The sequence below is a fragment of the Uloborus diversus genome, chromosome 6 (genome assembly GCF_026930045.1).
Source record: "Uloborus diversus isolate 005 chromosome 6, Udiv.v.3.1, whole genome shotgun sequence".
In the NCBI taxonomy this organism is placed as follows: domain Eukaryota; kingdom Metazoa; phylum Arthropoda; class Arachnida; order Araneae; family Uloboridae; genus Uloborus; species Uloborus diversus.
Window position 1 is genome coordinate 146,864,845 of NC_072736.1, and position 16,900 is coordinate 146,881,744.

Below are 16,900 nucleotides of genomic sequence, written 5' to 3' on the forward strand. Positions count from 1 at the left end.
AAGGGGACAAAAGGTGTATCTGCTAATTTTATCGGAAAACAACAAAAAACTAGTCCCACCTAAATGTAAAAACTAGAATTTTTCATGGAATTTGGAGGGAGTGGTATTGATTCCCCTTCTAAAAGGGGGGTGTCAATACCCCCCCCCCAACTTAACCTAAAACTTCTAAAAGCCGGGAGGGTTCACCCCTTATTATACTCCTAAATGGTAGGCTAAATGTCACATTCCTATCTCGAGCGCACCCCTGCCAAAACAACTCGGGAATTCAACTGAAGTCAAGGGAGTCCACCTCCCCCCTTTCGCAGGGCGATGGCGCACCCTCTCAAATGTTACGAAGCATCCGTCTAGAAAGAGCTCTCCCCCCCCCCTCCCGAAATGAGATTTAAAAAAAAAAAAAAAACTCTAAAAAAACCGTTTCTAAAAATTTCGGTTTCGCAGGCTGCGCCATGGACCCCCTCCCCCCTTTCGAAAATGAGATTAAAAAAAACCTCTCAAAAAACCGGCTCTAAAAATTTTAGTTGCACAGGCTGCGCCATGCCCCACCCCCTTTTAGTGGGCACCCCCGTAGTAGTCAACTCAATTTTGGAAAAGCTCAGAAAATGAACTACTCGAGTACTCGATTCAAACGTCTCGAGATCTCGATTTGAAACATCTCGAGGTCTCGATTTGAAACATCTCGAGATCTCGATTTAAAACAACTCGAGATCTCGATTCAAAAGATCTCGAGAAGTCAATCGCTCGAGTACTCGATTCAAAAGATCTCGAGAAGTCAATCGCTCGAGTACTCGATTCAAAAGATCTCGAGAAGTCAATCGCTCGAGTACTCGATTCAAAAGATCTCGAGAAGTCAATCGCTCGAGTACTCGATTCAAAAGATCTCGAGAAGTCAATCGCTCGAGTACTCGATTCGGAAGATCTCGAGAAGTCAATCACTCGAGTTCTCGATTTCAAAAGATCTCGATTATCAATCACTCGAGTGATCGACTTAAAAAGATCTCGATTATCAATCACTCGATTATCAGAAGTACTCGATTCCCGAGATCTCGATTATCAAAAGATCTCGATTATGCCCATCACTATTAGGAACCTATCTTTAAAGTCAAACGCCCACTAAAAAGTTTTAAAAACTACTTATTTGATAAAAGAATAAGAGCAATATTGATGGTTAAAGAATAGTAATGGCAAAAAAGTTCATTCTCAAATTGAGATCCCCCTCACAGTGCCCAGTATTGAAGCACATTGCCTAATCGGGGACATGACGTAAATCATCAACTCTCATCACATGACTTAGTTACCTTTGCATGTTTCCCGCCTTTCGAAATGTCCGCGGAATGATCAAACGAAACTCTGCGAGGTCATTTGGAGGCTACGGCAATAATTCAACGTCCTTGGCAGTTAAACTCGCTACACATGCGAAGACATAACGCGATTAAGTTTTTACGAGGAAAATATGAACTTTTTAACTCGGAAGAATCAGTTTTTCTTACACCTACGGACATGCAGTGGATTTGAATCAAAACAAAAGTTTTTAGAACCAGATTCAGGATGAGAATTAGAAATTTTATCTCCACATTGCCCAATTTATTTGCGTGAGAGTGACATTTTTAATTACATGTTTGCACTTTCTTCCGAGAAATTTAAGCTTTGGCTATTAATTTTCATATCTTTGAATTTTATGAACCATTTTTGTCATGATATTTCGTATCAATTTTCTAAAAGTAAAAAAAAAAATGTATAAAAAATAATTATGATTTGAACGTGTGGGGGACGTGGCTATACGATTTGCTGTGTTCCAAAAACAGCAGAACCTCGATTATCGGGAGCTGTTTCAACCGGAACCTCATTTAACCGAAGTCTGTTGAAATTTTATTTATTTACTACTTTGGCAAGTAAATAACATCAAGGTTGTCAGAGGCAACTATTTCTACAGCAGACCAAACTATCCATGCATTTCTACCGCTTGATTCCCCCCCCCCCCCAAATCCACCAGTAATTTTTGGAGCACTGAAAACTTTTAAAACGCCATTAAATTTGAAAAAGCAATCGAAAATGAAGGTAAAGCTTTGTTTTCTGTAGTAATTATTTTTAACTACGTATGTTCAAAGTCAAAGCAAAATAATACAAATGACCGGTATAATTTAAAGTTCGGGGCGCCCCTGGTAATACTGTTTGCATTCTATGGTTACTAGTAATTGAATAAACAATATTTTGCAGTGTAAATCATTTCTCTCTCTCTTTTTTCCAGTTGCATTAATGACCCTTTTTCTCCTCGTTCTGATTGTTGTTATGTAAGGACAGGCGAAAAGCATAATACATTCTCTTATTCGAACGATTTGGCAGTTCGAACTGCCTCGGTCCCAAATAGTTCGAATTAAAGAAGTTCTACTGCAGGAGTGTCCATCCCCCCCCCCCCCCGCCAGAAAAAACCACTAGGCTTCCCCAAAAACAAGACCCTCCTCCCTACCAAAAAAAAGAGTGAAATGTCACTAAAAACAGTCCCCCCCCCTTCCCACCCTTGGTGAGGGGAGTCTTACAGCATCTCAAAACCAAATGAGAACTTCGTATGGAGCAGCGCTTCTACAATTTCGGGAGGCGTACAGATAAAAGGCAGGGGCGGTGCAGCCTCTCTTTTCTAGGTCTTTGACTATTGCGACACGTTGGAAGACCTCAACTTGGCAGGTTGCAGAGAAACAGAGTGGCGAAAAACACCTACGAGCATTCTTGGGTAGTCGAGATTCAAGAGGAAAAACACCCCACGCAGGGGGGGAAGACGCTTGTTTATGAGGTAAGTTGTGCGAGTCATCGTTTTATGGGTCGTCATCATTAGACAGCACAAGCTTCGGAACTTGTTCCCGATGACGTAGGATCAAAAAAAGAATAAATAAATAGATGCAAATGAATTCGCAGAAAACGCTACAACTCCATGAATCATTAAAATTGAATTCAAGAACAAAGTTTTTGTACGATGTTCTTATGCAAAACTCGGGCATGACTATCCTGGAAATCAGTAACATGTGTATTCACACCACGAGCGGAGACAAGGAGAGGGTCATAGAGGTCATGCCCCCCCCCCCCCACAAGCCGTCTACAATAGTATCCGTCCCACATTGTGTTCAAACACTTATTGAATAAACTGTTCAAGATTTCAGTAATTTTTTCAATTCGTTAATTTTTTTTTTTTGGTTATTATTTGAAATGCATAACAATGTATTATTTTCATTGCTTATGAAATTAATAGTGACGTTTATGTCCTGTTATGTGCCTTAATCCTAGCCGATTTGAGGCTTTTTACTGACACCCAAGAAGTTTCAGAAATGTTTCTACCCTAATTCGAGGGGGGGGGGATTTGATTTTTATTTTTTTATTTATTTATTTTTTTAATGATTAATTCTAAAGAGGTACCTAGCTGGGGGGCAAACCTAACCTAGCAGCATTGTTAAGGCTGCGCAGATTCTAATCACAGCATTACAAGGCTGTCAAGTTAGGTTTGCCCCAACTATAAAAAAGTCAGTTTCTCTCAAAACTTAATAATGCTCATGGATCTGACAAGTAGTTTTTACAGATTAAAAAATAATAATAAAGAAGAGTTTCAAAATACAATTAAAATTCAAAATTTTCTTGGAAAGTAATTAAGTAAAATGTCGGACAGTATAAAACGTGTACATCGCATTCATCATTAATTGCGGAGTTAAATGGTTCTCATCAAGCTTCTATCTAGACAGAGAAGTCAACTGACCTCCCAAAAATTTCCTTATTCGGCAAATTTTGTCTGACGTTTCCGCAAAATTATCATCATTCGGCGAAACTTGGAGTTTAATTCGGCAAAATTATCATCATACGGCGAAATTTGGAGGTCCATTTGGCAAAATTACTATCATTCGACGAAATTTGGAGTTCCAATCAGCAAAATTATCATCAGTCGGTAAAATTTGAGGTTCCATTCGACATATTGAAAATTTCCTCCCTCCCAAAAATTTAAACTCATGGCGTTCCTGCTGCTAGTCTCTAATAATTTCCGACACTTCGGCGCTTTTATTCCAGGAATTTACTTTACATAATGACTAAACTGAATTTCTTACTTTTAAAATAAGTATCTTATCCTGATCCCTTTTAGCATCAGATTTTGCCAATTACTTTCATATATCCAAGAGGGGGGGGGGGGAGTTCTATACACTCCCACGTCTTTTGTTTGATATATAAAAACGTTATTTATAAAAAAAAATACGAGATGGAACCATCACCATTCAAAAATCCTTCACTTTGCATAAAAAGTTCGGAGTCGGGAAATTGATTTATTTGAAAATCACAATAGTTACCGGAAATATGTGCACAAGATTCCGAAGCAAAAGAAGTTTGCTTCCCGTTGCTGAGTTGGCGAAGTCCCAAAGAGATCAGAGGCTGGAGGTTGTTGCTATATAGGAACAATAACCTTGCCGATGAATGTCTCCGGGAACAAAATTTTAAACCCCGCAACGGCAGAGAATAATTTTAAAAGTTAAAGTTCTTAAATGATGTAGAAAGTTATTGGAACACTTCTTATCCATCGCTCATTTTATTCCCCTCCCCCCCCTCCGAATCTATATTTGTGATCCAAGAAAGAAAGAAATCCGTGATAGTAAAAAGCAACATATGTTCAAAAAATTACAAATTGAAAGGAAAACAAGGCCGAGAGCTGAATGAGGCCACTTTCCCATCGTTTACTAACTGGGATTTTGTGTCATTAGCTATCTGTCTCTTCTTGAGTGAGATAAGGCTTCAAATTACAATTGCATTTTTGAAACTGCAAAATATTTCGCGGTTGGGCCCCCGAAACTCCCTTGTTCTTAACATTAGTAAAGATCGTCTATAAGTGGAATTTTGTGACTACAATCCTGAAAAAATTGCCAAGAGTGATTCCTTTCATCTCATATGTTCCCCTAATGTAGACAAAGCTAAAATAAAATCGCGTTTTTAAAACTTCAATTTCTAAAAAAATCAAGGGAGAGTCAAGGAATTTATTCTATTCCATTCCTAAAATTTAAAAAAAAAAAATCGTTTGAAAAATGTATTTTTAAGACTATAGTTCTGAAAAATTGCCAGGGGGGGGGGGGGGGGCGATTCCTTGAAGCATTCTTTCCCTTGTTTCCAAAGATGACCTACAACCGTGTTTTTAAGATTCCAATTTCAAAAATTTGCTTGGTAATTCTCCGAATCTCCCTCGTTCTTAACATCGCCGAAGATCGTCTAGAAGTATTTTAAAGACAACAATTCTGAAAATTTCTATATCAAATTAACAAAAATGGTATGCAGTGAAATTTTTGAGACATTTTGGAAAATCGAAGGGGCCAAGGGATGGGCTCCAGAGCCTACCTTTTGCTAGCATAACCAAAGATGGTCTAAAAGTACGTTTTTAGACTATAATTCTGAAAAACTGCCAGGGGTTATTCCTTGAAGCCTATGCCTTCCCCCGAAGACGGCCCATAATAGCGTTTTTAAAACTCAATTTCGACCAAGATCCTTGGAGGGTAATCGAACCTCTCTTGTTCTTAACATCAGCAAAGATGGTCAAAAAAATGTGCTCTATTTTTTTTTTTTTTTTTTTTTTTTTTTTTTTAAATTGTCAGCGATGATTTTTTGTCCCGTTTTCCAGATTGCAATAATTTAGAAATTTCTCTGTGAAAACGCCTCCTAAACTCTAATTCCCTAGCATGCCGAAAAATCGTCCAAAATTGCGTTTTTTAGAACTACAGTTAAAGAAATTTTTTCGGAGAACTCATACCCTCTATTTCTGCATTATTATTACACTTATAACTAGGTTTATATTGCTACTGTAAAATTGTATTTAAGCTAGTAGTTGTCTTTGCAACAGAAAAATATAACTGCAATGCTTTTAAATTCCTTTTATATACACAAAAGGTAAAACTGAGCATTTATGATTTTAAACTTGAAAGTAGGTGCAGAGGAGGGCAAAATTTGCCTTTGCCCCCTCCCCCTCCTCATCACCAATAAAATCAACAAGATCCAGTACTGCCATGTATTTCTTACATAAATACAATTTGAATAATAGGTAAACAATTTACACAAAATTTAAACAAAGTACAAAAGCTTCCATTCAAATTAAGCACTTGGCATTTCTAATTAATTTCAGTTAAATTTTATAAAAATTTATTTTCCGAAGATTGTTTCCCAATTTTTTTTTTTTTTCTTTTTCTGCTTCAGTGACAATGGGCTTCCTAGCCTGAAACAAATAAATTTTACGCTATAAATCCGGTGAAAAGTGAAGCAGGGGAGAGAATTTTAGTATTCCCTCAATTTTTTAACTTTAATTCAATAACTCGTGCATATAAAAGGGATGTAAGTGGCCAAAAGTCCCCCCCCCCTTAAGAAAAATCCTGGGAGCGTCCCTGTGAATGGATGATATTACAGACGATTTAGGAGGTATCATTACCTCCATGACCTCCCCTGAATGTAGTAAGTGAATTTGCAGAAATGGGATAACGTAAAATGCAGAGTATTTTAACATTACCGGTTAATAGCAGTTTTTACAGACTTGCAGAAAATAACACTGGAAGCGTTATAAAGTATGAAGTATGGACAATGTAAAATCTGGGTTCCACTGTATATAGTACATGTGCGTATCTTTGACATTGAAACACAATTTTTTCAAATCAAAAAGTGAAGCACGAGAATGCTCTAGATTTTTGGAGCAAAAAGGATTTGTTTTGAATCAAACTATTTCTCAAAAGTTATTAAGGATTACACACAATTTTTTTTATTTCATATCCTTACTTTTAAATAAAACATTATTTATTTTTGGACATTTTCAATTTCAACAATATTTTGAAAAGCCTGATAAAAAAGGGAATAAATGTTTCGGGTATTCAGGTATACAGTCTTAGGATACAAGAAAGTGTGAAAATGACAAAATAAAATCAGTTTGAAGAAACATTGAAAGGTTTTAATGCGGGCTGCAGATATTGTATTTCAAAATAAATAAAGTAAATAAATAAAATTTAATTTTAACTAGTAGAAATAGAAAAATAGTTTTCTTTACTTTCATTATTAAAAACTATAATAATTTAAAATTATTTCCTGGAACAATTTTTACTGGGGGAGGAATAAATGCAATAATTTAATTCAAATAAATAAGAGAAGGTTTACAAATTTTTGATACAGTTTGAGGAACAAAAACAAAATGATTCTTGTTAAAAACATTTTAAAACAGCTAACCAAATTATTATCTATCAAGCTCTAAAAGGAGAAAAACTCTTAATGTTTACGAGTGCCGAGTGAGTGTCTCAATTATTCGCAAATACTTCAACTAATATTTTATCTTGGAGTTCAAATCAAATTTTAGAACCAATTGTTATATTATTAAGTTTTAACTTCCTTCTCGAAAAAAGAAAAAACTCATGCAAAGATTGTTTGTACTAGCCAATACTTTCCCTTTAATAAAAAGACATACTATTGCTATTGGTCTCCTTTGATCTTGTTCAACTAACCAATTCTCTTGAACAAAGTAACCTCCTTGTTTCTATAAAACCTTACAATTTTGAACCAGTTTAGATATTTTACTTGGAAACTGTTGGCAAACATTTAAATCTGCTGTTTTTTAACATTTAAGTGATAAGTTAGAGAATGATCGTCCAGCAGAGAAGTTTCAATTTAAACATGAAATCTTGGAAGTTATCCAACTATATCCCATGGCGTAACCGGGTTGCCCGTACATTGCATGTAGTTCCGTCATAGCTCTGGTTTAGGGGTAATAACTTACTGTAGCTTTACCAAGTCATCAAAGATTACTGAACCTCTTTAAATATTACTCTAACTCAGTGATAGTTACCTTGATTCCTACCATTGAGAAGAGATGAAATGGAGAGATTGAAGACTCTTATTTGTGAAGAAAAGACACCAAGTCACGAGATAGATTTTAAAGAAAAGCATTAAGGAAGAAATCAGGCTTCTTTTACTTCTTTCACGCATAATGTGTCAACCATTCATTGTTGTTGATTCAAGTGACTTGAGCTCTTTGCCTAAGCTTTTGCTCAGCCAATGACAGTACTTGCTCCCTCCATTTTAATTCCTGCGCTAAGGTCCCTGCCACCCACAAATGCACTAGCGTTGACTCTATGGGTCTTGAGGGGCAGCGTATAATGTAGACGAACACGCGAACGATGTTCGCTGAAAATTTTTCGCTCTGCAGAAATTTTTTTTAAACTACTAATGTTAATTTTCTAAAAAAGGTCGGGGAGGGGGGATCTTCGAGTTTATTATTGTTTCTTCCAAATATTTTCCTGTCTGCCATTCTTGCCCTGTCTTCTATGCTTTTTTCTGTGCAAAATTAATCTAAAAATGATGATTTCTTCTTGAAATTGTGGTTATAGTATGCTAATTACTTAAAGACCAAGTTTCAAGACAAAGGAGCTAAGGATTGCAAAAGAAGACTGCTTCTACTATGACTGTACGGTTGTTTATTTTACACAGCTTGAATTGTGTAAGAAGAAAATTCAAGCTATGTAAAACAAACAAAACTTTACAAAGAAAGAAAAAACATGGATAATCCGCGGCAGTGTATAATCGGGACCTCATTAATTTTACTTTTTTAACAGATAATATAGATGAAAATATGGTATGTATTTATTTTTGCAGAAATACCCAATTTTAAATCGGCAGATTTTCTTTTTCGATTTATTTACAAAATCAAACATTTTGATAAAATTTTCAAGTAAAAAGCAGGTAGCTTATGTTTTATCTTTGTCAACAACTTGAGTAGTTTCATGAACTTTTTCACTACGAAATGAAAATAATAATAATGTGATCATGTGACTGATATTGGGCAAAAAATAATGGTTGAGGCAGTTTTCTTCAGTTGGTGAAAAATAAGCAAAAACTATAGGTTATTGCAAAAAAAATAATAATAATAATTAAATGATTTTATATACTTTTTTTTTTATGTTTGAATATAAATTTATCTTTTTATTCAAGGATGAATGAAGCAAAATAATTTGCAGAAAAATTTCCAGTTAGGATTTGTGGTCGCAGAAAGCTTTTTATTTTATCTAAGTCTGTTGAGGGGGCTCGGCCCCCTCCCTCCAATAATATAACCCCCTCCAATATTGGGTTTGTGAGTGCTATTTTTTAGAAAGAGTGGCGCGTGCTTTTGCTTCAGGAATGCTTTATGTAAGGAAGAATGAGGACAAATCACTTGTTGCTTGTTATCAAGAATCGTGACATGTGAGAAATTTGCAGGCCTTTATGAAATTACAAATATTGAGGCAAAGATTCTATTTAATACTATATTATACTAAAAGATGTTCTCATCCACCTAGACTTATCTTTTATGGATTTAAGTATAAGTCAAATATGAGGGAGAAGTTTGATGAACTTCAAAAGTTGGTTTTAAATTTACAGCCTCAAGTAAACAATGTATGTTTACTGCATGACTCTTGGGATGTACCCTGGGGGGGCATTAGGAAGCAATCCCCTACATTTTGTAGCTGATGCTCTACCTATAAAATTACACTTAAAAAAAGGTCAAATTCCGGGGGAAAGTCTCCAAAGCTCCATTCCTATAACGTCACAAAGTACTCTATAAATTACTTTTAAATTTAAAAAAAAACGCCTTCAAAAAATACCCAGGAATTAAAAAGCAAAAATGCCTGATTACACTTACATTCTATTTCCTACCCAAACATAGAAATGAAATTTATTTTACAATTCCAGTACAAAAATCAACTAAACTAAAAACCGAATTATAAAATAAACACTGATTTAAATTACTATGTGAAGAATTATTTTAAATACCTAACTAATTATATACGATCTCTTAATTTTTCATAGCCTTTTGAAGTCAGGGCCTCCTATAAACAACTACATAACGTAACTGACAACCCACTGAATCCTGAATTAAACACTAATTTAACTATACGCGAAATTAGTCTTTATAATTAAACCTACTCAGTTACGTTAGGTAGTAGTTTATAGGAGGCCCCGACTTCAAAAGGTTATTAAAAATTAAAAGATCGTATATAATTAGTTACGTATTTAAAATAATTCATCGCATAGTAATTTAAATCAGTGTTTATTTTATAATTCGGTGTTTAGTTGATTTTTGTACTAGAATTGTAAAATAAATTTCATTTCTATGTTTGGGTAGAAAATAGAATGTAAGTGCAATCATTTTTTTTTTTGCTTTTTAGTTCCTGAGTATTTTTTTTGAAGGCATTTTTTTTTTTTTTTTTGTTTAAAAGTAATTTATTTTTTGCTTTTTAGTGGTGTAAATAACACGGCGAGCATCTCGGAGAGTTCCGACGACTGTGAAGAAAGGCTTTTTCAAATGCGTAACTATGTGTGCAAAAAAAATGGTCTTCATTTGTTCAACTTTATCAAAGTTTGCTTTCGAAAGCAAATGCATGAATTACTTAAAAAAAAAGAAACGAACCGCTTTAAGTTTAAATTTGTCAAATTGTAAATTTTAGAATTGTAATATTGTAAATTGCAATTTATGTTTCGCAATTAGTGCCATGTAACTCGTGATAAATGTCTCATGTTTCTTCACATGGCCCCACTTACGACGAAGATTAAAAATTCCACTAGAATGAATTTTATGTTTGCTTCAGAGAATCCTTAAGTCAAAATTTTCATTATCATTACTCTTTGTTTATCAATGGGTTTTATATTTAATCTTTAGTGTGGGAAATTGCATGAAATTTATTGTTTTACCCTTAACTTTTCCCTAAAGAACAAATAAGATTTGGAACCTAAGTTAGACCACCCCCCTAAACAAAAAAAAGCATAAAAAACGGTTCACTCAGTGAGAAGATATACAAAGTTAATGAAGTACAAATCGATTTAAATGTGAGTATGATATTTGAAGAGTTACCTCAATTTCATCAAATCTGAACTTAATTTACATTAGACCGCCGAGGAACTATGCTGTTTCAAACAAAAAAAGACTTTTCCTTATCGGTATAGGCAGGGGCGTGCACAGAAATTTTGGAGCCCATCACAAATGACTTTTCCGGGCCCCTCTCCATATTGTTTACTCCTATATTTTACCGTTAGTTATAAAAATATTGGGCCCTCTCCAGGCTATATTTCATTTTTGCAGCTAATTTACTAAACATTAAATAAAACACTAAATTATAACTATAAATATAGATATATGTACATATATATACTTGAATGTGCAAAATTAATGTACTGCAAATAAGGTTCAAAATGGTAAACTATCAATGTGAAGCAAATAAGCAAACAGTAGAAAGCATTTTTTTACTGATGAGAATTTTTAAATATATTTATGTTTCAACATTTTTTTTTCTTCCGCAAGTTTAGCAATAAAACATTTAAATCTGGTACGTATCTTAAACAGTTAAGTATACAGTTTGAAAACCAAGTTCACTTAGCAACTTTTAAAATAAACTACCAAAAATTTGAGAATTTAATTTGACTGTTTTTACTTAGTTTCAGGGAGTTATCTCTCTCCCCCAAAAGTATGATAAATAATATTGAGTTCAATGTGATGTGCAATTTAAAATTATTTGAAAAAGAAAAAATAATAACCGAGGGTTTGGCTAATAGCTAAACATCGACTAGGTTAATGCTTTGAATTTTTTCTAGCCAATTGTGATAAAAAATAGCTAGCCGTTGGTGGGCCCGTGGCCAATGATTATTTCTTTATGGTGGTCTGAGGTAAGTTTCCTGGTCTGGCACCAGTGAACCAGCAACACTATTGGTAACTTTAGTCCAAAAAAGAAAAGATTCATTTTCATGGACATACAATCAAACTTCTATGGGGGAAGGGGGGGGGGGGCTCTCTTGCCCAGACTTTCCTAGGTAGGCAAGACACTCTTGCTTTTTCACAATAAAATGGATGATAAATCAAATTAAAACTTCATGGAGTAATGCCATGGCTGGAAAACTACAAAAGTTTTCATAATTCTGAAGAATGAGTTTTTGAATATTAGACTACTGGCTTTTATTCAAATATGATAGCAAAGCCCTTGTCACTTCAGTTTATTTACACAGTATAACTACTAGTGATCACCCAAACAACTATAATATTAAAAATAAGGAATAACAACATATAACTGAAAATATTGCAGCACAATAATTTGCAATATTTGTGGAATTATATTGTTATTTCTTATTTTACTTTTTCAGCACAAACTTCAACAATATTATTCCTTTCTACATGAACTTGAGGGAGAGCAGTGATTCAGTATATTTTTACCAACTGAAATAAGTAAGAGCATTTTAAAATGAATTCATATGCTTTAAAATATATATGTACAAAATGATGGCTTATAACCCAATTCAATGTTCGTTCAAAATCTTAAAAACATATTTAATGTCCATTCTAGAATATCAGTTCAAGAAACGAAAGGTAGTAACATTATTATTCATTTAAATAATTTCAACGAAAGTCAACAATTTTTTATCGCTACTTTACCCTTGTATTATACTTCAACAACTAATTTTATATACAACTAATGAAGTTAGTACACAAATATTCCTGATAATAACGTTATTAAGCACACATTTACTTGTTTTCTTTCCCCAGTAAAGTGTTCCACATGAAGAATATTGCATTCATGATTCGAATTAAAACGTCTGCTGCTGTTAATGAGACATTACTAAAAGGCATAACTTTTTTAAAGTACAATAGCTGATAATACTGTAAAAAATAATTGCATCATACGTAATAACGAAACGTGACAGCAAAAACTTAGATTGACAGCAGTGTTAAGCGCTTGGAAGCTCAGTTCACGAGTATTGTTATATTATTTTTATATGTTAAACAAATGTCATTGAACGCAACGTAACCCTCATAAATATACACAAACGCTCATTTATAAACTAAAAAGGATTCTATAATCTCAGATGTAAGAAGTTACATCAGATGGAATGAAATAACAGTGCCAGGGTGAAAAGAATTAATATTTTATATTAACATTTGAATCACAACCGTTTGCAGTAAAATTGTGGTAGATAATGTTAGTATCATGTCATCTAAAATGACAAATTATTACGATGAAAATCAAATGCAGTATAGTAAATAAACAGATTTTATCGCGCAGCAGTGACAGCATTAGAAGCCGCAATGCAATCGGGATTCGCCCTAATAACAATCAATATTTTCAGTTCCTATGGAAACTATGAACGAGATGTAAAAACCATGTTATGTAACTCCTTCAACAGTACATTATATGTTACTTCGGAGAATAAAATCTAAGAAAAACTTCATAAAATCTCAACTATCTTACCTTTATTTTCCTCATAATTTAATCCAATGTTATTCACACTCGCCATCACTATGTATACATTACGCATGTGTGGGAATACATTGCCATTTAAAAACACAACACTTTCAACAACAGTTCGCGAATGAATGAAGAGGTGAAAAACAAAAGTAAAATCTGTTTTAGAACTTTGAACTAAATATGAAAACAGTTTCAAATAATAAAGTAACACTAATGAGCAAAATAAATTAATATGGTGCTTTGATTATTAAAGTATTGTGGAAAAAAGCTACGACGATCTGTCTCTCTGTTTGTCACACGATCCTAGAGTCCCTACCACTGAGCTATTGAAGAGTTTGGAGTGATGCTTAAGTCATCAAGGCACGTTTACAGCTATTTACAAGTCAATACCCCAGGGTGGTTTTGAACAATCCTTCCTTGCTTACGCTGTGCTTCCCCCACCCCCACCCCCACCCCTATTTTTACGTTTGTTGCAACCTTGGATGTAATTTAAATTTGTACACTAACTGGGGTTCCTCGTCGAAACATTCTGAAACTGAAAGACTAAAAAGGTTTCATTTGGTAATGTTTGATCTGGTCAGATGGGAGGGAGGGCGGGGGCCGTATTTGGAAGTGTAGAGGCCCCGAAGCAACGAAGGAGTGGAGACCCCTAATCAGGGTTCGAAAAGATCATCATATTTTCGAAAATATCCTATACTTTGATATATATCCGAATATTTTGATATGTAGATATCCTATATTTTCGACCCGTGAAAGTTAGGATATTTAATAAAAAAAATTTACTGTGGGGGCTCCTTTGTTGTGAAGGCCCCGGGGCAGTATCCCCACCTGCCTTCCCCTAAATCCGGCACTGGGGGGGGGGGGGTCATCATTCTCGAGACTGCATTGCGGACCCCGATATGGCTTCAATTTGGTTGACGCCGGAGCTTCCAGAGGAAAATCTTTCTAATTTAAATGCAAAAATACCACTTTGCACCATCCTTGCATACGCTGGGGGTGAGGAAGTCGAACACATGCCCCCTATTATCTTTGCGTTTGATATAACCCTGGATATATTTTAAATTTGCACAAACTGGGTGGCTCAATTTCTCTGCCAAAACGTTCTGAAACTAAAGGACTATATAGGTTCTATCGGATAATGTTTGATCTGGTTGGGGGGGGGGGGGGTTGGATCCGCGCTTGTCACGTATTGCTGTAATTTGAGCTGCAAAGAAAAAGAAACTATGAAACAAATTTGCGTTTTTCATTTTTTTCTTCTTTCTTTCCCTCCTTACATTTTGCCAGCAAGAAATTTGCCGCCCCTAAAATCTGCCACCCTAGGCGATGGCACAGATCGCCTACTCCAGGAGCAGGGTCTAACCTGGGTAAAAACCTAAAAGCGGTATAAGCAAAAGTAACAGACTAAAGCGTACAAACTAAATTAAACACATACATTAATTTCATCACAATGTGGCAAGACAAAATGATCAACTAGAACCCCTCCTCTCCTCCTTTTTGTATCACTACTTTCTCCTCATGTTGACAGTCAGTTTTTGAACCGGGTAAGTAAGCACTTTAGTTGTATACTAGTTCTATGGTATTTTCTGACTTAGAAAATAGAATAACTTCATATGAACTGAAAGCAAATTTAGTTAACATGAAACGAAATAATGTTCAACTAATTTTTAAACTGATGAGAAAAATAGATTATGGAAACCCAAAGGAAATTTAGCAATTTAGTTACTGGGGAAATTGGGATAGGGTAACACCCCCAGTAATTGGCAGGTCACCAATTATTGGCACTTCCAACAAAAATGACCTAAAATAAGATTTGTATCCATTCTTTGAAAAGTAGAAGGCTATATACCAACTGAATGTACATTTACTTTAAAGATTATAAATGTTAAATTCATGGGAAATAGACTTAAAATCTGACTTAAAATACATTTTAAATTTTCGTTGTCAAAAGTTTTTTTTAGTTGAAAGGTGTTACTTTGAGTGGGTAGAAATATATTTTTGTTCCTTTTGGGATTTTTGAAATAATGATGGATGCCATTTATTGGTGCTAGTCTGCAGTAATTGGCACATATGTCTATAAACACTAATGTGTTGTGCAATAAGGATGCTTCACTTGCCAAATCGATTAACTCCATAAAAAAAAAGTCGAGAAAAGTGATGTAGATAGTGTTATCCATAGAAGTGAATGGGCCTTCGTGTCACATGCCATGGCAGGATCAGAAATGTACTGGATCAAAAGTTCAATATAAATTCATATTCTAAGCATTGATTAAGCACTATTAAAACAGAAATGAGGTTTTTTTTTTAAAGTGGAGTTAATCAATTCGGCAACTGAGCCATCCATATGTCACTAGTTTGATTTCTGATAATTTTTCAGCAACTATATTATATGGGTTCTACTATTGATTCAAATCCTACAGAATATACTGTTAAATTTTTAAGTGAAACAATAAAAAACAAATATGTTTGGCCAACCGTCAGATATTGCGACTGTAGAGAATCGGTTCATTTTTTATGGTCCCTTAGAATCATTGGCTCAATTTCCTTTTTCTGTGGAAGCAGCTATAATTCGTAAAATCGGAACTGCATACCGACTAATGAAACAGCAATAATCTCGATATTTTCTTTTCCATGCAACACTCCATATTTATTTTTATCTATCTGAAATACTTGTTCAACGTCAAGATGTGTGATTTAACATTAATTTATGTCAAATTACCTACTTTAACATTAATTATGTTTCTTATGATGATGAAATTGGTATGTAATCTAAAAGTGAAAAATAAAGTGATTTTTCAGTTCTCTGAACATATGTCAATAACTGCTGGATCATACAGTGTCATACACTGCGATATCAGTTGCCAATTACTGGTGATTTTAGTATATTTTTATACATATATTTTTATTAAAATATCAATTCAAATATTTTTGATTTTACTGAACTAAATAGATGCACAGATGTGCATTCTTTAATACCAAAACATTTGCAAATAGCTTTTTTCTTCTACTTAATGAAAACACAGGTACGTTTAAGGATAAACTCTTAAAGTACCAATTACTGGGGTCGTTACCCTATTATTTCAAAAACCCTTAAAATTGTTGCTCATATTTCTCTATCACATTGCAAATAAAGGTTCTTGAATTCACAATTTTGTAAACAAATTGCAGCAAAACTTTTAATAGAAAATATAATAAACTACCAGGACGTTGCATTGGTCTTGGTAGTCTTAGAATTCTTTGAAAGTAATATATGTAAAACTCATGAAACAGTAAGATCGAAATTGCAGCCCGGGCATCATTTCTCACTTCTAATTTTTGATAAAATCGTTAAAGTTCTGAATCTTAGGAACTGTACAACATATTTTGTTGCAGTTCATTTTATTTAAAAGGTTATTCTTTTCTATTTAAAAAAATATGTAACATTATGAAATATGTGTTTAAGTTTTCTTTCCACAGTCTTTTCAAAAGTCTTGTTTTTTTCCTCAAAAATGTCAATTTTAAAAATTCTAATTTTTTTACTGTTGATTAGTATTACATTTTCTGAAAAGGAGAGCTTCTTCTTCCTCGTTTAACAAGTTTTAGAGGCATTTGGAAAAATGAGGGATTTTCGGAAGCGCTGAGTAAAAGCTAGACTTGAAAACTACTTTTAATTTAGTTATGTA

The 16,900-nt window shown here is 34.2% G+C and overlaps 1 protein-coding gene across 1 annotated transcript in view; it reads right to left on the reverse strand.

Annotated features, from left to right (window-relative positions):
• LOC129224042 (ensconsin-like) overlaps window positions 1-13,309 on the reverse strand; it is a 91,210-nt gene extending 77,901 nt beyond the window's left edge. Inside the window, exon 1 of the mRNA XM_054858440.1 lies at window positions 13,245-13,309. Coding sequence (XP_054714415.1) covers window positions 13,245-13,290 — 46 coding nt within the window. The 5' untranslated portion in view covers window positions 13,291-13,309. The remainder of the gene's footprint in view (window positions 1-13,244) is intronic.
• Between the last annotated feature and the right edge of the window lie 3,591 nt (window positions 13,310-16,900).